General features: G+C 36.9%; 1 protein-coding gene across 1 annotated transcript in view; it reads left to right on the top strand.

Moving 5' to 3' along the window:
• FCHO2 (FCH and mu domain containing endocytic adaptor 2) overlaps positions 1-23,932 on the top strand; it is a 128,624-nt gene extending 104,692 nt beyond the window's left edge. Inside the window, exons 21-26 of the mRNA XM_061129563.1 lie at positions 2,910-3,065; positions 3,424-3,556; positions 17,055-17,254; positions 17,987-18,051; positions 21,067-21,231; positions 21,549-23,932. Coding sequence (XP_060985546.1) covers positions 2,910-3,065; positions 3,424-3,556; positions 17,055-17,254; positions 17,987-18,051; positions 21,067-21,231; positions 21,549-21,571 — 742 coding nt within the window. The 3' untranslated portion in view covers positions 21,572-23,932. The remainder of the gene's footprint in view (positions 1-2,909; positions 3,066-3,423; positions 3,557-17,054; positions 17,255-17,986; positions 18,052-21,066; positions 21,232-21,548) is intronic.
• The last annotated feature ends 1,158 nt before the right edge of the window (positions 23,933-25,090 follow it).

The raw sequence follows: 25,090 nt of genomic DNA, 5'->3' as shown, positions 1-25,090 counted from the left end.
TTTCATGTATAACATTCATTCATTAAATATTTTAGTGCTAAATATGTGTAAGACTATTATAAGTTTTCATTGTCGTGAAAGAAAGTTTATTAGTTTTCTCTTGAGATAATGTAAGCTCTGTAGAGAAGAACTTTTGTTTACTAAAGTATCCTCAGCACTTAAAACAGAGTCTTACATATGGTAAGTGCTCAAATATTTTATGAATGAATGTTTTGAATGAATAATGTTACTTATGAAAAGTAGAGGTATTGATAATATGCTATGAAGAAAAATAAACCAGGTTAAGGGGATAAACAGTTAACAACAGTCAGCTACTATTTTAGATAAAATGATCAGAGAAAACCTTTTTGAGGTTGATTTAAGTAGATGTGTGAAAGACATTGAGGGAAGAGCAAGCCATGCACATAACTTGAGGGAAGAGCATTCTAGGAGGTGTAAGGGACTCGGGTAGAAGCACACTTGAAATATTCAGGAAACAGCAGAGAGAGAACCATGTCACTGAGTAGACGTAAACAAAGAGGAAGGTCGTCACGATAAGTCCACAGACGGGACAGACCAAGCTGGGTGTTGTAGACCCTGATAGCGAGGTTGCAATTCATTCTGGGTGAGGTGTGAAGCAAGTCGAGACTTTTGAGTAGAGAAGTGATAAGTTACTAACCTCTATTTTTGAAGTAGCGCTCTGCCTGCTGTATGGAGAATAAACTAGAAGAAGTCAGAGTAGATGCAGAGAGAAAGGGTTAACCAGTGGAGTCCAGGTGAGAGGTGATGGTTGTTTGTACAAGGGTATTAGCAGAGGAGATGTGAGTAGTAATGGGAGTTTTGAGTATATTTTGAAAAGAAGAGTTGTCAAGATTGTTGAGGGTGTAGATTGCTAAATTTGAAGTACTTATTAAGACAGCTTAGTGGAGATGTTGATGATAGTTGAATGCATGATTCTGGAGTTAGGGAGATAGGTTCAGATTAGAGAGAAAGTATTTGTAAGTTATTCGTTTGTACATGACACTTTAAACTGGGGCATTAGGATGTAAAGAAGAGATCTGATGAGAGCTTAAGTCCTGCGCCCCCCCGTCCCCCCCCCGCCCGCCCCCAGTGTTTAAGTGATCAGCAGTGGAGTTTGGGACAGTAAGCAATATGAGAGGTGAGGAGAGAACCAATAGAGCAGTGTCCCAGAAACTGTGAATAAACTCTTTCATGAAAGCAGGTGTCAGGTCAAGAAAAATTGATCATTGACATTATAGAGGTCATTAATGACCTTCACAAGAGCAGCTCTAGTAGACGGGTGGAGATGAAAGCCTGCTTCAGGGGAACTCAGGAGCGTGAGATGATGCAAACACAGACAGCTGTATTCAGAGAGAGCAAATGTTAGGCAGTTCTTTTAGGATAGTTTGCTCTAAGTAGAAGCAGAGAAAGTGGGCGGTAGCAGGAGAGAAATCAGAGGAGGCTTTTATTAATTTTAGTTTTTGTGTTTTTAAAAGATAATAGGCATTTCAGTATGCATGTGGGAAAAATCTAATATTTATGGGAAAAATTGAACCTGCAGGAAAGGGGACAATTGCATGAGTGAAATTCTTCAGTATGAGATGTGCTACAGGACAGAAGTGACAGGATTAACCTTAGGTGCATAGACTTATTATCTGTTGAAATAGAAGGGAAGGCAGAAGGTTTAGATGGCTTCAGCCTAAGGGAGATTTAGGATTTTAGCAGTGAGACTATGAGGAAGTTCTTTTCTCATTTTATTTTCTTCATAAAATTTAAAGGAAAGTCATTGACTGCAGGTGGAGGGGGTGATATTTTACAGGTTAAAGGAGAAAGAAAATATGAATGTAGTCGAATATCCTATACCAATACTAAGGGGGTTCCAACTGAGAGTTCTGGCTGTATAGTTATATGTTTTTCTCTAGTCACGTTCAGCCATATAGAAGGGGGTGAGGAGCAGGATTCAGTTAAGACTTTTGCCAAGCAAGCATAGTCTAATGAGAGAGAACCAAGGGGTGGGTTATGCAAGGAGTATGCGTAATGATGGACCATGGAGTCTCAGTGAAGGGAAACTGAGGATGTGAACGGAAGGAAGAGTGAAGATTAGTGGAAAAGCTAGAAGGAACATGGATTATAGAGATTTTTTATGATGTTGGAGATGCAGTACTAGACGGAATGATTTAGAAACGTAGGAAGTGACTCCCCACTAACTGATCAGTGGGCAGTCAGACTGAGATGATAGAGGGGCTGAAGTGTGACTGAGGTAGGCTGGAAGGCAGGATCATAGAGGGTAAGGGGCTGAAGAACTAGGTAACCAAAGTATTGAGAGGATTATCTGTGTGGATATTGAAATCACTAAAAATTTATGATAGGAGTAGTGGTACAGTGACAGATTGACAGTGGGTCAGGAGCTGAAATTTTTAGGAAATGAAATGTTAAAAATGATTTGAAGGGTTGTGATAGTAGTATAATCTGATGGTTTGAATTTTCAAAAGAAGGTGGTTCTTCTTTCAAAAGAATGTTTTTCAGAAGGAAGAAAGGATATATAGTTGTAAGAAGCAGTGAGAAGCAAGGCATCTACCACTGCCACCATCAGTCCCAGCACTTTGTAGGGTTTGGAGGGGAAAATAGCTACAGCTGGAGATAGTGTTACCAGGGAAGCAGTGGCCTTATGAGACCACCAGGGGATGGTTTGAGCAAGCATTATCAGTGTGCTTCCATTTGTGTTTGGAATTTAATTCTAGGAAAGACTGGTGTTAGATGAATACATCATTTCACAATTAATCATTTTTTATTAAGAAATGATTCATCCATAATTATGATAAAATGCTATATATATAAATAAAGCCCCTTTTAAATTAAATATGCTTTAAATGGAGATTTAAATGCCTTATTTATAAACTGTTTAAATTTTTCACAATCTCCACTTTCAGGTGTATTGTGAAAATCACTGGTGACATGACAATATCGTTTCCAAGTGGAGTTATTAAAGTCTTCACCAGTAATCCATCTCCAGCTGTGCTCTGCTTCAGGGTGAAAAATATCAGCAGACTAGAACAAATTCTTCCAAATGCACAACTTGTGTTCAGGTTTGTGTACTTCTGTTTTGAAGGTGAAATTCCCTTTTTAAGAGATTTTTTCTTTCTTCTTTGAAGCAATAATAGTTTGAAGACAGTACCAAAATTATTATGATTAATAAGCCTTTTGCTGTCTTTGTCTTATGTGTGCTGGTGGTGGTAACAGTTATTGTTAAATTCTTCTCTGCTGTACATCTTCACATCTTTTAGGCAGCCTCCTACTGTGTACCATTCTTTATCCCCTAACTTTAATTTTTTCTATCCTATCTTTTGGTTCATTTTTACTAGTCTTTCCCAAGTCACCAAATTACTACAGAGAGGCAGAGAATAAAGATAAATAAAATAATGAAAATATTTCTTATACATACAGTGATCCATCACAGTGTGATTCTAATACAAAAGATTTCTGGATGAACATGCAAGCTGTTACTGTCTACCTCAAGAAGCTATCAGAGCAAAATCCAGCTGCTTCTTACTATAATGTAGATGTATTAAAGTATCAGGTAAGTATCATATCATTAACATTAAAATATTTTAATATCCAATTAACATATTAGCAAATAGAATCTTGCATATCATTAAATAACATGTCACAGCCAAAATGAAGTTCATTTGAGCAATGCAAAGATATTTCAAAATTTTAAAGTCTTTTAATAAGCTTATTGAGATTTTGACCAATTTGATCAAATTCACCACCTATTACCAATTATAATACTGAGTAAATATAAATATATGAATATGTCCTTCACCTGAAAAGACTAGCATATCTTAATAATGAAATATCTAAAGCATTGAAAGAAATGGCATTATTCCTATTAGTATGTAAGATTTTTCTAGATCTGTTAGTGTAGTTAGACAAGAGAATTAAGTAATTGGTGATAAATATGGGAGAGAACCAAAGTTATTAGTACAGGTGATATGTTTCTGAATATATCAAGAGATATATTGATATCAATATATCTCAAGAGAATTGACTTAAAAAGTGATGTAGGAGAATTTAGCAAAGTGGTTATTTAAGAAATTAATATTAAAAATTAATAGCTTTCAAACAACCATTTAGGGAAACTAATGGAGAAAAATATTCACATCAGAAAAAAAAACTAATTAGAGCTGGAAACAGTGTCCAAGGTGGTAACACAGGAAGATCCTGAACTTACTTTCTCCCAGGGACACACCACATCTATAACTGCATGTGGAACGTTCCCTCTTAAAGAGACTGAAAGATAGCTAAATGGCTTCTTCACATGAGCACATAAGAAAAGGACCACATTGAGGCAAGTAGGAGAGGCTGAGATCCAGCTTCACCACAGGCCTCAACCCCAGCAAGGCAGCCTATTTATGACCTGGATGAACTCAGAAACCTGGAGCTTCTTCCTGAGGAACAAACGGTTTGTAACCAGCACAGACACCCAGCCTCTGAGACCTGCACTTGATAGACAAGTCCCTGAAACATCTGGCTTTGAAAACCAGTGGAGCTCACATCCACAGGAACCAAGGGCTGCAGGGATCTGAGAACCAGCTTTAAAGGGCTTGCATGCAGACTTATGCACTCTAGGTTCTAGCATACAAGCGACCATGTGAAGATTTATTTGCTGATCTTAAAGTGTCAGTTTGAAGGGCCAGGGCATGAGGTGAACACTCTCCAGGGAATGAGGTGCTGACGGGCACCTCTTTTGTTCTCTCCCTCTACTTTGCTGAAGCAAACAGGTACCACTTTATGTTTATTTTTACTATAGATTTTTTCTCTTGGTGGGTGCCACTTTATCCTCCAACCAGTGGACTCTCCCTCTCTCATGCTAAGGCTGGCAGGTGCTATCTTTTTTATTTAAGACTCCCCCCCACCCTTTCCTTGGTGGGTGTCATCTTTGTGCTGTCTTCTGCAACACTGGTATCTACTAGAGGGGAATTTTTATAGATGCCTGGTGCCCCAGGTTTTGCAGCTGCAGCCCAGGGGACACCCCTTGTTCTCCTGGCTCTGGAGGCCAGGGTAGCTTATAATTCTGAGTCCCACAGAACTATAACAGTTAGTGAGACAGTTCTTGGCAGGCTATTGCCACCAGGGTAATGCACAGAAAGCGGACTGAAAAACCCCTGTAGGCTTTCTCTAAAAGACTTCATTTGCTTAGCCTAGAACAGCAGCCCAAGGGACAGGCTTCAAATTTGATGCACATCTAGGAGTCTGCAGGTATGTTCTCGGAGAACATAGGCTTGGGGATGCAGTCAGTTCACTCCCTCTGCCTCACCCCAGCTCTCCAGTTTCTCCCAGAAAGGAACTTACACACTCGTCCAGAGCCCTGATTTTTATGACTGTCAACCAGGGGACATCTCCAGATCACCTGATCGGGTGGCCAGCAGGGCTGACCCTTGTGTTCAGTCCCACAGGACTATATCTGTTTCCCTACTTTCAAAGCTGTTGCCTGAGGGTCTTAGCTTCCTAATCAGTCTGAATTTACATGCTGGCAGATTTCCTGCTTTGGAACACTAACAGGTCTGGGCACACCCTTGATCACCAGGAGCTAGTAAATATAAAATAGGCTGCTTGGACAGTCACCAAGGTTTGAGAGGCAACCAAGAGCTAAGGCAAGGTTGAACAATAAGGTTCATCTCCTACAAGAGGTTAGTCATTCAAGACTGGAAGGGATGGCTATTTCACCTAATGCAAAGAAGCACAGAAAATCAAGTAAAATGAGGAAACAGGAATATATTCCAAACAGAAGAATAAGATAAAAACTTAGGGAAAAAACCTTGATGAAACAGAGGTAAGTAATTTACCTGATAAAGAGTTCTAAGTAGTGGTAATAAAATGCTCACCTCACTTGGGAGAAGAATGGATAAGCACAGTGAGAATTTCAACAAAAAAATAGAAAACAAAAGAAAGTAACAAATAGAAGTCGCTGAACTGAAGAATACAGTAACTGATTTGAAATATGTACTGGACGGACACTACATGAAGCAAAGACAAGACAAGTGAATGCAAAGACAGGGCAGTGAAACTCACCTTAAATGAAACAGCAGAAACAAACAAAGAGCTTTAAAAAGTGGACATAGCTTATTGGACAACATCAAGCAAACTAACATTCACATTTTGGGAGTTCCAGAAGGAGAATAAAGGGGCTGAAAACTTACTGAGGAAATAATAGCTGAGAACTTCCCTAACCTGGGGAAGGAAACAGACATTAGATCCAGGAAGCCCAGAGAGACTCACACTAAGACAAATTATTAAAATGTTGAAAGTTTAAAAAAAAGAATTTTAAAAGCAGTAATGGAAAAAACCAAGGGAACTCTCCTAAGACCATCAGCAGAAACTTAGCAGGCCAGAGGGATATGTTCAAAGTAAGTTTTTAACCAAGAGTTCTCTACGTGGCAAAGTCATTGCTCAGAATTGAAGGAAAGATAAGAGTTTCCTAGACAAGCAAAATTTAAAGGAGTTCATCACTAATAAACTGGCCTTACAAGAAATGTTAAAGGGACTTCTTAAGCTGGAAAGGGTGCTAATTAGTAACAAAAGTATGAAAGTACAAATCTTACTGGTAAAGATAAATACAAAGTAGAGGTGGATTAATCATATATAGGTAATATGAAGGATAAAAGACAAAAAGTAGTAAAAAAAAATAAATAACTACAATAATTAGTGAAGGGATTCACAAGATAAAAAGATGTAAAATGTGACGTGAAAAACAAAATTGGGAGAAGTAAAAATGTAGAACTTTGGAAAGTATTCAAATGTAAGTTGTTTGCAACTTAAAACAGACTATTACATAGGTTGTTACATGTAAAGTGTTAATGTTAGTCAGTTAGTCGTGTCTGACTCTGCAACCGCATGGACTGTAGCCTGCCAGGCTCCTCTGGCACATTAGACTAGATAGACGTAACAGATAATTAGAAAACATTCCATCCAAAAGCAGCAGAATGCATATTCTTCTCAACTGCATATGGAACCTTCTCCAGGATCATACATTAGGTTAAAAAACAAGTCATAATAAATCTAATATTGGAGTCATATCAGGCATCTCTTTTTGGACCACAGCAGTATGAAACTAGAAATTGGTTACAAGAAGACTAAAAAATTCACATATATGTACAGATTAAACAGCATGCTACTGAGTAACCAATAGGTCAACAAAGAAATCACAGAAGTAAAAAAATACCTTGAAACAAATGAAAATACAATATACCAAAATTAATGGGATGCAGCAGAAGCATTTCTTAGAGTGAAGTTCAAAGTGATACTTGCCTACCTTAAGAAGAAAGAATAATCTCAGACAGCTTAACTTTATACCTCAAGCAAATAGGAAAAAAAGCAAACAGAGGCCAAAGTTGGTAGAAGGAAGGTAATAACAAAGTTCAGAGCAGAAATAGAGACTAAGAAAAAAGATCAGTGAAACTAAGAGCTGGTTCTTTGAAAAGATAGACAAAATTGACAAACTTTTATCTAAACTCACCAGGAAAAAAGGAGCGCTCAAATAAAATCAGAAACAAAGGAGGAGTTGTTACAACCAGTACCACTGAAATACAGAGAATCACAAGAGACTACTATGAACAATTATATGTCAACAAATTGAACAACCTATAAGAAATAGATAAATTGATAGGAACATCCAACCAGCTTTTCAATACTGAATCATAAAGTAGAAATATGAATAGATCACTTCCTAGTAAGGAGATATGAATCCATAATCGGAGCCCTCCCAACAAACAAAAGTCCAGAACCATATAGTTTCACTGCCAGATTCTGCCAAGCATTAAAAGAATTAATACCAGTTATTCTCAAACTGATTCCAAATAGATGCCAGGGATTAGATCTGATAGACAAAGTGCCTGAAGAACTATGGATGCAGGTTCATGACATTGTACAGGAGGCATGATCAAGACCATCCCCAAGAAAAAGAAATGCAAAATGGCAAAATGGTTGTCTGAGGAGGCTTTACAAGTAGCTGAGAAAAGAAGAGAAGCTAAAGGCAAAAGAGAAGAGGAAAGATATACCCATTTGAATGCAGAGTTCCAAATAATAGCAAGGAGAGAAAAGAAAGCCTTCTTCAGTGATCAATGCAAAGAAATAGAGGAAAACAATAGAATGGGAAAGACTAGAGATCTCTTCAAGAAAATTAGAGATACCAAGGGAACATTTCATTGCAAAGATGGGCTCAATAAAAGACAGAAATGGTAGGGACCTAACAAGCAGAAGATATTAAGAAGAGATGGCAAGAATACACAGAAAACTGTACAAAAAAGATCTTCAAGACCCAGATAATCATGATGGTGTGATCACTCACCTAGAACCAGACATCCTGGAATGTGAAGTCAAGTAGGCCTTAGGAAGCATCACACGAACAAAGCTGGTGGAGGTGATGGAATTCCAGTTGAGCTATTTCAAATCCTAAAAGATGATGCTGTGAAAGTGCTGCACTCAATATGCCAGCAAATTTGGAGAACTCAGCAGCGGCCACAGGACTGGAAAAGGTCAGTTTTCATTCCAGTCCCAAAGAAAGGCAATGCCAAAGAATGCTCAAACTTCCACACAATTGCATTCATCTCACATGCTAGTAAAGTAATGGTCAAAATTGTCCAAGCCAAGCTTCAAAGTTCATGAACTGTGAACTTTCAGATATTCAAGCTGGATTTAAAAGGAGGCAGAGGAACTGGTAGGCTGCAGTCCATGGGGTTGTGAAGAGTCGGACATGACTGAGCGACTTCACTTTCACTTTTCACTTTTATGCATTGGAGAAGGAAATGGCAACCCACTCCAGTGTTCTTGCCTGGAGAATCCCAGGGATGGGGTCGCACAGAGTCAGACGCGACTGAAGTGACTTAGCAGTAGCAGTAGCAGAACCAGATCAAATTGCCGACATCCATTGGATCATCGAAAAAGCAAGACAGTTCCAAAAAACATGTACTTCTGCTTTATTGACACCACCAAAGCCTTTGACTGTGTGGATCACAAGAAACTGTGGAAAATTCTTCAAGAGATGGGAATACCAGGCCACCTTACCTGCCTCCTGAGAAATCTGTATGCAGGTCAAGAAGCAATGATTAGAACTGGACATGGAACAACAGACTGGTACCAAATAGGGAAAGGAGTATGTCAAGGCTGTATATTGTCATCCTGCTTATTTAATTTATATGGAGAGCACATCATGCAAAATGCCAAGCTGGATGAAGCACAAGCTGGAATCAAGACTGCAGGGAGAAATATCAATAACCTCAGATATGCAGATGATACCACCCTTATGGCAGAAAATGAAGAAGAACTAAAGAGCCTCTTGTTGAAAGTGAAAGAGGAGAGTGAAAAAGTTGGCTTAAAACTCAACATCCAGAAAACTAAGATCATGGCATCTGGTCACATCACTTCCTGGCAAATAGGTGGGAAACAGTGGAAACAGTGAGAGACTATTTTGGGGGGCTCCAAAATCACTGCAGATGGTGACTGCAGCCATGAAATTAAAAGACGCTTACTCCTTGGAAGAAAAGTTATGACCAACCTAGACAGCATATTAAAAAACAGAGACATTACTTTGCCAACAAAGGTCCGTCTAATCAAGGCTGTGGTTTTTCCAGTGGTCATGTATGGATAAGAGAGTTGGACTATAAAGAAAGCTGAGCATCGAAGAATTGATGCTTTTGAACTGTGGTGTTGGAGAAGACTCTTGAGAGTCTGTTGGACTGCAAGGAGATCAGTCCTGGGTGTTCATTGGAAGGACTGATGCTAAAGCTCCAATACTTTGGCCATCTGATGTGAAGAACTGACTCATTGGAAAAAAAAAAAACCTGATCCTGGGAAAGATTGAAGGCAGGAGGAGAACGGGACAACAGAAGATAAGATGGTTGGATGGCATTACTGACTTAATGGACATGAGTTTGAGCAAGCTCCGGGAGTTGGTGATGGACAGGGAAGCCTGGTGTGCTGCAGTCCATGTGTGTCCATGGTGTGCTGCAGTCTCAAAAGAGTCGGACATGATTGAGTGACCGAACTGAACTTCTCAAATTCTTCCAAAAAAGAAAAAATACCGAAAAAGAGGAAAGACTTCCAAACTCATTTTATGAGCCCAGCATTACCCTGATACCAAAACGAGATAAGGACAGAACAAGAGAAAATTACAGGCTGATATCCCTAATGAATATAGATGCAAAATCCTCAACAAAATATTAGCATACCAACTCAGTAGTACATTTTTTTTAGGCATTTCATGCATTATTTTATTTAATTCTTATGTCTACAACATTATTGTTGTCTCTGTTTTACAGATGACAACTACAATGTTAGTAAGAGATAGAATTTTAACTTCAGTCTGTTTTTTTTTTAATCTTTATTTTGTTTGTTTTCATTTATTTTTATTAGGTGGAGGTTAATTACTTTATAATATTGTAGTGGTTTTTGCCATACATTGACATGAATCAGCCATGGATTTACATGTGTTCCCCATCCAGATCTTCCCTCCCACCTCCCTCCCCATCCCATCCCTCTGGGTCTTCCCACTGCACCAGCCCTGAGCACTTGTCTCATGCATCCAACCTGGGCTGGTCATCTGTTTCACCCTTGATAGTATACTTGTTTCAATGCTGTTCTCTCTGAACATCCCACCCTCGCCTTCTCCCACAGAGTCCCAAAGTCTGTTCTGAATATCTGTGTCTCTTTTTCTGTTTTGCATGTAGGGTTATCGTTACCATGTTTCTAAATTCCATATATATGTGTTAGTATGCTGTACCGGTCTTTATCTTTCTGGCTTACTTCACTCTGTCTAATGGGCTCCAGTTTCATCCATCTCATTAGAACTGATTCAAATGAATTATTTTTAATGGCTGAGTAATATTCCATTGTGCATATGTACCACAGCTTCCTTATCCATTTGTCTGCTGATGGGCACCTGGGTTGCTTCCATGTCCTGGCTATTATAAACAGTGCTGCGATGAACATTGGGGTGCACGTGTCTCTTTCAGATCTGGTTTCCTTGGTGTGTATGCCCAAGAGTGGGATTGCTGGGTCATATGGCAGTTCTAGTTCCAGTTTTTTAAGGAATCTCCACACTGTTCTCCCTAGTGGCTGTACTAGTTTGCATTCCCACCAACAGTGTAAGAGGGTTCCCTTTTCTCCACACCCTCTCCAGCATTTATTGCTTGTAGACTTTTGGATAGCAGCCATCCTGACTGGCGTGTAATGGTACCTCATTGTGGTTTTGATTTGCATTTCTCTGATAATGAGTGATGTCGAGCATCTTTTCATGTGTTTCTTAGCCATCTGTATGTCTTTGGAGAAATATCTGTTTAGTTCTTTGGCCCATTTTTTGATTGGGTCATTTATTTTTCTGGAATTGAGCTGCAGGAGTTGCTTGTATATTTTTGAGATTAATCCTTTGTCTGTTGCTTCATTTGCTATTATTTTCTCCCAATCTGAGGGCTGTCTTTTCACCTTGCTTATCGTTTCCTTTGTTGTGCAAAAGCTTTTAAGTTTCATTAGGTCCCATTTGTTTAGTTTTGCTTTTATTTCCAGTATTCTGGGAGGTGGGTCATAGAGGATCCTGCTGTGATTTATGTTGGAGAGTGTTTTGCCTATGTCCTCCTCTAGGAGTTTTATAGTTTCTGGTCTTACATTTAGATCTTTAATCCATTTTGAGTTTATTTTTGTGTATGGTGTTAGAAAGTGTTCTAGTTTCATTCTTTTACAAGTGGTTGACCAGTTTTCCCAGCACCACTTGTTAAAGAGGCTGTCTTTTTTCCATTGTATATCCTTGCCTCCTTTGTCGAAGATAAGGTGTCCATAGGTACGTGGATTTATCTCTGGGCTTTCTATTCTGTTCCACTGATTTATATTTCTGTCTTTGTGCCAGTACCATACTGTCTTGATGACTGTGGCTTTGTAGTAGAGCCTGAAGTCAGGCAGGTTGATTCCTCCAGTTCCATTCTTCTTTCTCAAGATTGCTTTGGCTGTTCGAGGTTTTTCCTCAAATTGTATTTCCATACAAATTGTGAAATTATTTGTTACTAGTTCTGTGAAAAATACCATTGGTAGCTTGATAGGGATTGCATTGAATCTATAGATTGCTTTGGATAGTATAGTCATTTTCACAGTATTGATTCTTCCAATCCATGGAACATGGTATAGTTCTCCATCTATTTGTGTCCTCTTTGATTTCTTTCATCAGTGTTTTATAGTTTTCTATATATAGGTCTTTTATTTCTTTAGGTAGATATACTCCTAAGAATTTTATTCTTGTTGTTGCAATGGTGAATGGTATTGTTTCCTTAATTTCTCTATTTTCTCACTGTTAGTGTATACGAATGCAAGGGATTTCTGTGTGTTAATTTTATATCCTGCAACATTACTGTATTCATTGATTAGCTCTAGTAATTTTCTGGTAGAGTGTTTAGGGTTTTCAATGTAGATGATCATGTCGTCTGCTGCAAACAGTGAGAGTTTTACTTCTTCTTTTCCTATCTGAATTCCTTTTATTTCTTTTTCTGCTCTGATTGCTGTGGCCAACACTTCCAAAACTATGTTGACTAGTAGTGATGAGAGTGGGCACCCTTGTCTTGTTCCTGACTTTAAGGGAAATGCTTTCAATTTTTCACCATTGAGGATAATGTTTGCTGTGCATTTGTCATATATAGCTTTTATTATGTTGAGGTGTGTGCCTTCTATTCCTGCTTTCTGGAGAGTTTTTATCATAAATGGATGTTGAATTTTGTCAAAGGCTTTTTCTGCATCTATTGAGATAATCATGGTTTTTATCTTTCAATTTATTAATGTGGTGTATTACATTGATTGATTTTCGGATGTTAAAGAATCCTTGCATTCCTGGGATAAAGCCCACTTGGTCATGATGTATGATCTTTTAAATATGTTGTTGGATTCTGTTTGCTAGAATTTTGTTAAGGATTTTTGCATCTATGTTCATCAGTGATACTGGCCTGTAGTTTTCTTTTTTTATGGCATCTTTGTCTGGTTTTGGTGGCCTTCAGTAGTACATTAAAAAGGTCATACACCATGATCAAGTGGGATATATTCTAGGGATACAAGGATGGTCTCACATCCAGAAATCAATCAACATAATATACAACATTAAGAAAAGGAAGATGAAAATCATATGATCATCTCAGTGGATTACAGAAAAAGAATTCGACAAAATTTAACATCTATTCATGATGGAAAACTCCCAATGCAGTGGGTATAGAGGCAAAGTGCCTCAACATAATAAATGCTATATATGACAAGCCTACAGCTAGCATCAGGCTCAGTGGTGGAAATCTGAAAGCTTTTCCTCTAAGAGCAGGAATAAGACAAGGAGGCCCACTCTTAACTCTTTTATTTAGTAATAAAAGTTCTAGCCAAATCAATTAGGGAAGAAAAAGAGAAGGCATCCAATTTAGAAAGGAAGAAGCACAGTTATTACTCTTTGCCAATCACATAGTATATGTAGAAAATCTTTAGACTCCTTCAAAACAAAACTTAATAGTAAACACTGAATCATAAATGAATTCAGTGATGTTGCAGAATCCAAAATATATAAATACTTGTTGTGCTTCTGTACACTAATAATAAACTAGAAGAGGAAATTAAGAAAATAATCAAAAGAATCAAATACTTAGAGATAAATTTAACCAAGGAAATGAAATACCTGTACACTGAAAACTAGAAGACAGTGATAAAAGAAAGACAAAACTAGACGAAAAGTTAATCCATGCTCATTGATGGAAGAATTAAAATTGTTAAAATATCCATACTACCCAAACAGATGTAATGTAATACCTATTAAAATTTCAACGGCATTTTTTCACAGAAATAGAATGTGCTTAGTCACTCAGTCATGTCTGACTCTTTGCGACTCCATGGACTGTAGCCCACCTGCCCTTGGGGGTTCTTCAGGCAAGAATACTGGAGTGGGTTGCCATGCCCTCCTCCAGGGGATCATCCCAACCCCGGTCTCCCACATCGCAGGCAGATTATTTACCGACTGAGCCACCAGGAAAGTCCCAGAAATAGAATAAACTATCCTAAAATTTGTATGGATTCACAAAAGACCCCAAGTAGCCAAAGCAGTCTTGAGAAAGGACAGAATGCTACAGGCATTGCGCTCCATGATTTCAAACCATATGACATAGGTATAGTAATCGAACATGGTATTGGCAAAAAACAGTGAAATGAGTCAAGCAAGGGAGGACAGAAATTGCAGGATCTTTCTTATGTGTGGAATCTATAAAACCAAACAAACCCAAGTTCACAGATACAGGGAACAGATTGGTGACTGCTGGGACACAGGGGGTTGGGGATAGGTGAAATGCATGAAGTCAGGGGGAGTCAAAAATTACAGACTTCTAGTTATAAATCATGGGGATGTAATGCACAGCATGGTGACCAAAGTTGTTAACACTGGGTTACATATTTCCAAGTTGCTAAGAGTGTATTTTTAAAGTTCTCAGGACAGGAAAAAAATCTGTAGTATGTATGGTGACACTCAGTAACTAGACTTACTGTGATAATCATTGTGGTGGTCACTGCACAATATATATAAATATCAAATCACCACATTGTACACCTGAAAGTAATATGTCAGTTATACTTAAAAATTGTTTTTAAAAGATCTATTACAGCATCCCTTTCCTGTGGCTACAGTGAACACACAAAAATTTTTTTTTTAAACTAAGAAGAAACATAATATCATCTCTACTGCCTTGAATACTGTTAGAAAGGTATACTTTAAAAAGGAAGACTCATGTTGTAAAAAGCTGTTGCTAAATTAGCTTATAAATTTAATGTGATCATGATCAGAAACTTAGTGAGACAGTCATTTTTAAGTTCTCAGAAGCATAAAGCTTGGAAAATTAAGAAATGTTTTAAAAAGTCATCTAAAGTACTGTTTAGTTTTAATGGGAAAACATTATAAGCCAACAGTATTTAAAATAGTTTGGAACTGGCAGAACAATAGATGGCCAGATGAATGGAACAGATTAGAGTATCCAGAAATAGATCTAAGAATAAACGGGAAATTGCTTATATGACATAGTAGCATTTTAAGACAATGTGGAAATGATGAATTTTTCAATAAGTGAAATTGGGGCAACAGACTAGACATTTGAGGGGAAAATTTGGCTAAATCCCCAGCTCATACCTTAAACCAAAATAAAATCTGCATGTATCAAATGTTTAATAATAATAAATCAAGCCGTGAAGTGAAAGTTGCTCAGTCGTGCCTGACTCTTTGTGACCCTATGGACTATACAGTTCATGGAAATCTCCAGGCCAAAATACTGGAGTGGTTAGCCATTCCCTTTCTCCAAGGGATCATCCCAACCCAGGGATCAAACCCAGGTCTCCCGCATTGCAGGCAGATTCTTTACCAGCTGAGCTACCAGGGAAGCCCAAATAAAGACATAAAAAATACTAAAATAAAGCATGGGTGAATATATGTATATCCATGGGTATATATGCATGTGTACTGTGTGTTTATTACATATTTTAATCTTGAAGTGTGGAAGACCTAAGTATACTACAAACCCAGAAGACATGCAATAAGCGAATAAGATACTTGAGACAGAAATGAATCTGTGTGTGTTTATATTTGTTTAAACAGAATCAGTATTTAATCTGAGAGGAAAGTATTACATAAAATAGATCAAAAGGTTTACTTCAAAGAATCTTTATAAAGTAGATGAATAACTCAATAGATAACTTTTAGAAAGATGCTCCATGTCAGTAGTAATCAGAGCAATGACTGTTAAGACAACAATGAGATACCAGTTTTAGTTCTCATTAGATTGACCAAACTGAAAAAAATTGCTGTATTAGGAAAGGTGTGTGTGTGCGTGCATGCTCATTCATGTCTGACTCTGTGCCCCTATGAACTACAGCCCGCCAGGCTCCTCTGTCCATGAAATTACCACTTATTAATAGAAGTACAAATTAATAGAGCCTATTAGAAGGTAACTCTTAGATTGTTGAATAGATGTAACCTTTAATTCAACAGTTCCAGAAATCAGTTCTTTGGAAATCACACAGATGGGGTTGGAAGGTACAAAGGATATTCACTTCAACATTGTTTGGAAACCATTTGAGTACATATCCACAGAGGAAGAGACTGATTAAATTAATTATTATGGCCATTTCAAAGAATGAGACAGATCTTGTTTGCATCCCTAGAAAGTCTGGAAGTGTATGTACCATGAGGTTAACAGTGGGGAGTAAGTGCCAAGGGATAAATTTCCTATTTTCATATACTTATGTCTTGTTTGAATTTTTATTAGGGTAGCTGTATTAAAAATGACTTATGTTTCTAGGAAATGGATACTTAAAAGAATAAAAAAGTACTGCCACTTAAGTTGGCTTAAAGTTTATTACAAGTATTTTATCATTCATTCAGCAAGTATTTATTATTCAATGCTTGCTAATTGCTATGACTAGCATAGGAAGATAGTAAACATAGTAAGTAAATAATGTATATTGTGCTATGGAGAAAGGAAAGTCTATGGAATAAGATATGAAAGAGTGAAGATGCAATTTTCATTGTAAATTTAAACAGGATGATAGAGTAGGTCTCATTGAAAAAGAGTATTGTGATTAAAATTTCATTTGAAGCTTGGAGTATTCTAACTCCAGGCTTGTGTAACTGCATGGTGACCCAGTTTTTCTGTTTTAAATCTAAACTCTTATAAAGAATCTTAGAATTTTCTGTTGAATGTTGAGATTCTCAAACATTACCTGCATAAATAAGAATCATGTGGTAACACCCTGATTTCTGTACTCTCTACCTGTTGAATCAGATGTTCTGCATTTGGAGCCAGCAGAATATACATTGTTCACAAGCACCACAGAAATTTTGATGTAAACAGTCCCAGGTCTACACTTTGAGAGTCATGCTTATACCTTTGAGATGAGCCTGCTTCACTCTACCTAGCAACAGACAACTCCCTCATTATTGTTTTTGAATGTGTGATCTCTTGTGTTCATGTATATGTCATTATGACTTGTTTACTTTGTAGGTCAAAGGCAGTTGTTTTTTTCTCTCTTTAAAGGTATCATCAAATGGTATTCAGTCCACTCCTCTGAATCTGGCAACATACTGGAAATGCAGTGCTGGCACCACAGATGTTAGAGTGGATTATAAGTACAACCCGGAAGCTATGGTGGCACCAAGCGTGCTGTCCAACATACAGGTGGTGGTGCCAGTGGACGGAGGAGTCACACACATGCAGTCCCTCCCCCCTGCAATATGGTAAAGAAGTGGGCTTCTGAATTCCGACTAAATTTCTGTCTGCAGTCCCCCAGTCATAGGACCTAATTTCTGAAAGTTGTCTTATAAGTTTGAAAATTTTTAGTGTATTTTCACATAGAAATCATGTTATATGATGTACTGTACATTTTACTAGTCAAGCTACAGTAGCTTCAAGCCAGAATAAACAAACTAGTTTGCTGTCCCCACCCAGACTTGAATGATTCAGTACAACTTTACCCTCAAAATATGTTACTTCTCTAAACTTTTTCATTTAAAAATAAAGATAATTATTTTACAGAGTTAAATATAGTATCTAGCATATCTATAGGAAAACCTACCTGGTTAGTGTTTAGTATTAGTCCCATCTCTTAACTGCCTCTCTTGCTTCCTCCATTAATGTTAGTATATACTCTAACTACTCTTTGTTTATACTGCTTCACCATTTAATAATAAAACTATTTTCCTTGAGTAATAAGGTACTTGATCACCTATACATTGTTTTCCTTTCTCTGATCAATAGAAATAGAATTATATAATTTGGTAAATATCTACTTATTAAGAAAAATAATAGTATTTTGTTTATATTATTAATAAACATTCTCACCAGTGATACTATTCTAAAGTAAATTTAGCACTAGTTCTAGTGAAATATTTAAAATGTATTATTGGAGTGCTCATCCATGTACAAGGCATTATACTAGACACATTAGCTGAAGATATTTGTTCTTACAGGAATGCAGAACAGATGAAAGCCTTTTGGAAACTGTCTGGTATTTCAGAAAAATCAGAAAATGGAGGTAAGTGTGTGCATGGTTTTTTTGTTTATAATGTAATGGCACTGAAAATGGATCTTTTAGGCATGTTTATGGAAAATTTTCTCCTGGAATTTCATGCCTTCAGTTCTAGAACTGACCACTAGGTGGAAGTTAATACCGTAAAGAAGAGTGCACCAACTGAGATGCAGAACACATTTTTTTCGTCTAGATTGAATGTGATAAAATGTTTCTTTGTGAGAAAATGTTTTGCTATAACTTTATAAATATTATGTAAATGTTCCTTATGTTCATGTGCTAACATTAAGAGAAGATACCTATTAATTTATAGACGTCTGGGAAACCTGATAATTGAAACTGATAACTAATTAAAGTAATTAACATGCTCTTTAGTTCTTTCTGTTAATAGGGTCTGCCTGGCCTCCCGGAAATAGTACAGAAGCTTTCAGGCTTTAAAAACTCCCCTTGCCTATCTTGCCTACTCTTTCTCAAGAGAACCTTTCCTTGGTCATTTACCCTTATTAAAACTATTAACAGCCTTTAATTCTCTGATCATTATTTCAAGGAGAAGCAAGTTAATTGCCTCCTCCCACCATGTCTGCATTTGTTTGTGTTCACAATGCAAAGGAGAAGTCTCTACTAGTTAGTTGATCACTCCTAGTATATCCTCTTGGAGAAGGCAATGGCAGCCCACTCCAGTACTCTTGCCTGGAAAATCCCATGGACGCAGGAGCCTGGTAGGCTGGAGTCCATGGGGTCGCTAAGAGTCGGACACGACTGAGCGACTTCACTTTCACTTTTCACTTTCATGCATTGGAGAAGGAAATGGCAACCCATTCCAGTGTTCTTGCCTGGAGAATCCCAGAGACGGCAGAGCCTGGTGGGCTGCCGTCTATGGGGTCGCACAGAGTCGGACACGACTAAAGCGACTTAGCAGCAGCAGCAGTATATCCTCTAACTCAATTTAGAATATAATTCCCAGGACAGTCTTTAACATTTGAATTGCAGTTTCTCTTAATCAAAGGAGACTTCTCCTACCTCTTTTGAATGCCTAATTGAATCTCCAATAACTTTTCCTGATAAGTAGGTTTTTTGGCTTTTCAAGTTTTACTCACTTTTTCTTTTGAACATTTTAAGCATCATGTGATTAAAATGTAAAATATATCATCAGTAGTTTTCTTAAAGGTATTTCTGCATAAAAGACCAGGTACATACTTGTATTGTTCACCTCCTAGGCTTTTACTACTAGAGAACCACACATTGGATGAAATAACCCAGCTAATCTCTGGTTCCTTTGTTCATATTTGGTCCTTAAATGTTGCCTATGTTCAAGTGGCAAATGTACTGATTTTTACTCTAGCTGTATGGCTAGGAGATAAAACTGAAATTCCTAGTTGAAACTGGAAGTACAACCAGTTAGCAAGGAAGAAAGGGTATATTTTCCCCATATTTAATGAGATAATATTATTGTAGATATTTGCCAAGAAGAGAATTTGTTCTCTGAAAAACAGGATACAAATTTTCTAACTGGGTATTGTAATTATAGTTTCCCTCTGCTGTTCAGGTATCAGAGTGACTATGTGAGGAAATGGAAACATCTTACAAATGTGGTTCTGATTTGGTTAGTCAACCTTTAAAAGAGATCCCCAAATCAGAATACTATAAAGTAGAAATCTGTTTCTATTTTGGCTTTATGCTCCAGAGAGGAGCAGGAAATAATTCTGAAGTTTAAGGGTTGCCCTGGTGACTGCTCTTGGCCTGTGGTTGCACTGTCACAGAACTGAGTTGTGTATCACAAACTAAAAGTTTAAGGAGGACTTGGACACGGGCTAAGAGTTAGACAGCAATTCATTTTCCCAACTGGTCTGTGTGCCACCAGGTGCAGTAGTATAGGATGTGTCTTTGTTATATTTTCTTTCAGATTTCTCTCTGTGGTGTTCAGTTTCTGTACGGGGAATCGCAGAATGTCACTGTTTCTACCCAGCGATTCTGTCTACTTTCCTCAAACCAGAAGCCTGGGAACCCTCCCTCCTAGGCTCCTCCTCCTGTTTACTGTTTGATTTTAACTCCTGACTGTTTTCCAAATTCGTTCTCCTCTTTCCTTCCCCTCAGTGTAGTTCAAATACACTTTTCCTGTCACCTAGAGCCCTAGACCATTTTATTGACTTTCGGGTGGTGTCCCTACTTGCATCTTATAGCTTGCTGCCCTTCTAAGATTCTTACCTGAAATGTTTTCTCTTCGTTGTCTTTGGTGGCTCCCTGTGGTTATTTCTTATCGTGGTCTGTAAAGATACATAGAGCTTTTCCTAGCTCCCAGTCTAATATCATCTTCTGCCCCTTTGCTCCCCTATGTCTGTTCTCCGGATCTTCTGGTAGATGTAGTTACCTTCAATGCATCGTGCTGTCAGCTCTCCCATCTCTGCACCTGTAGTTACCTTTTCCTGAAATACACACCATCATCCCCACAGCATTTTATATGCTTTGTGTCCATAGCCTTTGATAGTTTTTTTTGCAGCATTTATAGTATTCATAATTATATACTATTTCTGCCAGACTGAGGAATGTGGAATAAATGGTTACATTGAAAAGAAAGCCCCTCAGACATATTTGGCATGATTTTAAAAAGAAAGGTGAATACAGAGGTAATTACCGATACAGCTTTTCCCAATCTTAGCTATCTTGGTACGCAGCAGTCATTTCCCTTTGGCTTTAATTCCCATTCATCGCTTCCAGGGCTTCCTTCCTTCCTACCCTCAGCCTTACTTATCTTTTGACTCACTTCAACACACAGAGCGTAGGAATATCAATAGTAAATCCCTCTGAAGACTGTTATTAAGTCAAAGAGAAGCATGGACTAAGATTACTTAATGAAAATTCAGATTCACTGACTAAAATCTGATTTGAAAACAGGACGATGATTCATTTACACGGGTTTAAAAAATTTGCGATAGGACTGACTTTTTAGCTTTTACTTACTCATTTGCCTTTTTTGGTGTGAAATATAGTATCTTGTATAAGTTCTTTGTTCTTTTCCTGTAGGTTCTGGGTCCCTCAGAGCAAAATTTGATCTTTCAGAAGGACCCAGTAAACCCACGACACTTGCAGTGCAATTCCTCAGCGAGGGAAGTACCCTTTCAGGAGTGGATACTGAACTTGTAGGCACTGGCTACAGGCTTTCCTTAGTAAAGAAGCGGTTTGCCACTGGTAAGTTGGGAGATTTTAAGCTTTTTCATGTACATGGGAAACATTTATATTCTACCAGTTACTAAATGACTTTCAAGTAGTTTATAGTCTAAAGGCATGGAAGTGTTTCCTTTGACCTTTGGTACAAAGTGCCAGATAGAGACACGCCTGGGAGAGAGAGTACTCATGGTCAGTGTAGCTGAACACCTGTGATCTGATTCTAATGTACTGTAAACAGCAGATGGGGACTGGGGTTTGTATCTGTAACCACAGTGAAAATGTCCTCCTTTGAGTTCATTTGAAATTATAATTGCAAAGGTCTACTTGGTGTTTTCCAGGACGATACCTGGCGGATTGTTGATGGACCTGGGAAAGTGGTTGGCTCAAGGGAGTAGTACAAACCTGCCGTTCTGCATTATTTTTCTTTCCAAACACTATTCTGACTTGTATTATATCTTTAAGAGCTGACTACAAACATTAAATTGCACTTTTGAAGTGAGTCACCGAAAGAAATAGCACTGAAATGATTTTCAACGCTATAAATGATCAACTGCAATATTCAGGAAAGCACATTTATTCAGATTCTCAGTAAAATGAAGTTTTTATAGGCTGGAAATTTTAAGTTATCTTCAGTGTCTATGTTGAAAAAGGGGCTTATAGTGTAATATAAGGCCTGAAATTTCAGGAGAGCAAGCACAAAATAATTTAGCTTTCTATAAGTTTTTAGAGTCAGAGATAGCTTTTAAACTTTTAAGTTTGATATTGAATGGATACAAACAGAACATGAATTCTAAGTTTGGGATAATGTTGATAACACTCAATCAAATTGAGTTATGTGCCATAAAGTAATCAGACCAGAGTCCAAGGTGTATGCAAAATTTATAATTTGATTCTCATATAAACATATTAATAAAGTATAAATGGTGTTTTATATGAGTTTTTTAATCCTCAAGTGCAATGTGTTTTAAAATAAGCTTGCAAAAGACAGCAGAGAAATTTGCTTCTGCAGTTAACTTTATAGAAGTTGTGATTGTTTTGATGAATTAATGCTGTAGATTTAATTTATTTTTATATGGATTGCATAATGTGTGCCTTTAAAACAATAACAAAACCCAGAAATGTGCCTATCCAGTTTGTGTTCATTCATGTGCCTCACTTTTTTCTTCACAGTCCAGATTTTCTATTCAGAATCTTAGTCAAGAATTTCTACAAGATAATTGCGATTTTTATAAAACTCTTTGGTTGCAATTGCAATGGGAATTCAGAATAACTAGAGGACAATTTATACTTAAGAACCCTGGCTCCCTTCTTTAGTGTTACACTGTAGCCACTAGAGAAATATAACTAATGGCATATGTTTACAGGGAAAAAGATTACCTTCAAATGTTCCGTCTTAACCTTATCAAAAAATTCTGCAAAACCGTAATGGTAAATTGGTAACTGGCATTTTAACTCTCAATTTAACATTTCCCCTCACTCTTATTATTGGAAATTTATATATTTATTTACTGAATGTGATGTGAGCATGAGTTTGTAGTAGTTTGTGAGGAACATGCTTTAGAAAAGATCAGTTTTGGCATTTCTCAACACTTGGAAAAATTAGCAGTTTTTATGTTCTTTTTCTTATCTAATCACCACCTACTAAAAATGAGGAAACTATTTGAAATGATGGATTGGGTTAAGCATTTCTTAAAATAAACTACTAATATTAAATAGTAAAAAACCTAACTTTATAACAAATCCTGATTAATTGAAGGAAGTAAATACTTTGGACAGTTTCATAATTTACAAATGGGAATTTTATTTATAAGGATAAGTACCAGTGTCCTGCATTTTGCATAGAAGTAATAAATTGTGTTATATCTAGTAAATTTATATAGAATCACTAATTGTTTTCCTAAGCTCTACAGAAAGGAAAATCCCTCCCTCTATACATTTATGTAACATCTTGCTATATTAAATACAGCAGAAAATCTACTCATTAGCAATATATATATAACACAATATGTGCTTTTTTAATATATTCAGTGTTAGCCCCATTCTAAATTTAGATTTGACTAAAGTAATACATAAGACAATTTGCTAAAATCTTCATCTTTACTAGATACTGGACAGAATTAGAATTTCTAACATATTGTACCCTTTTAAATGCCAATTACAGTCCCTTACTGGAATCTTAACTAATTGCTTTGCAGTCAAACTGCTTTTATTGGGCAGTTAATATTTTATTATTGGATAGACACCATTATATTCACCAGGTTTGTTTTTAATCAAGTATTACCTTAAAATGTACAAACTAATGAAATGGTTATACTTCTGCACTTTCTTAATTACCAGTCTTCATACCAAGTGTTGGTACATAAATATGTATCGGGTGCAGGTTACAATTTTGAAGCCATATGAGTTTATATTGATTTTTTTCATTTAAAAATCCACTAATGGTGTAAAAAAAGACCAATAGATTTTCAATGGGAGATGTATTTTAGCAAGCTGGTTCTTGCTTATGTATAGTGATAAACTTTGTAGCTGCCTCTTTAACCAAGAATTTGTAAACACAGAACTCTTAACAAATGTGAGTTTTTAAGAATTGTTATTTACTACTTTGAGTTGTAATTAGAACAATGCAAATCTTACAATATTTTGTAAATATTTTTGATTTTTCATAAAAATGTAAATTTTACATAAAAGTTGTACCCTTAATAAACATGTAATATATAATTTATCAGTTGGTTTGTGTGTTGTACTTTTGTTAATAGTAATAATAGCTATGTCATAGACATTAGGACAGGGCAAGCTTGGTAAGTAATGAATAATTGGTTTTGAACTTTGTATCACCATTTAGACAGGCATAGAGATTGGTCTGTTACTGAGTTTTAATTGGTTTATAAGAAAACTTCATTTAGCATATAACCCAAAAATGTAGAAGTTGTTTAACAAGGGATTATTTTTGTTTCTAAATATACTTACATTGATGTTAAGCTTTAGCAAATACTTTCGCCATGACCAGGTTTTTAGGAACACAGTGTCACAGTTTCAAAATTATACTCTTCCAAGGAATATCAGGCTTTCAGAAACCAGTGGATTTAGAAAGGAGTTTAAAAAAAAAAAAGAAAAAGATTTCCTCATAAATACTGAAAATTTTGCTGAATCTGTGTCATAAAAAGGACAGGTTGTGTCGGGTTGGGGAACCTGTGTAACAAACAGGTAGCACTCTTACCATTCATGTCATACACTTCACTTATTTCTTCATTAGTCTCCTTTTTCCCCTTCCCCTGCTCCCACCTGTTATAGTGAATGATGCTAGCTGCTATAATAAGTAAGGTCTCAAGAACTTAACACTGTAAAATAGTATTGCTCACATCACAGTTCTAAGGAGGTTGGAGGAAGAGCTCTGCTCCTCATAGTAATTCAGGGCAGGCTCCCTCTGTTTTTGTAACTCTGCTCAAAGTCTTCATTTGGCCAGTGGATGGGGAAAGAGAGAAAATGGGTATTTGTGGGCCAGGCCCAAGATTGGCATTATTTCTGTACACATTCATTTAGCAACAACTCAATCTGTGCTCTCAACTAACTACAAGGAAAGATGGGAAATATATAGTGTGGCCATGTGCCTAGGAGGAAAAGAAAACATGTTTTGATAACACGGTAATCCTCTGACATGTATCCTACCCTTTCTCTATTTGGTTAACTTACTTTATTCCTTTCTCCTAAATGTATTTAATGGTGTCTGTGGCTTTCACTACAAAGGGTCTGTTCCATCATTTCTTGCTATATACACATATTTTACCCCTATTTTAAATTATATCTGATTATTTCCATATTTCTAATTATGATATTTATGATTATTTATAACTCAGAAACCAATGCTTTAGTATGCAGCATT

The sequence above is a fragment of the Dama dama genome, chromosome 25 (assembly GCF_033118175.1).
Source record: "Dama dama isolate Ldn47 chromosome 25, ASM3311817v1, whole genome shotgun sequence".
Lineage (NCBI taxonomy): Eukaryota > Metazoa > Chordata > Mammalia > Artiodactyla > Cervidae > Dama > Dama dama.
This window is presented reverse-complemented; position numbering and strand designations above follow the sequence as displayed.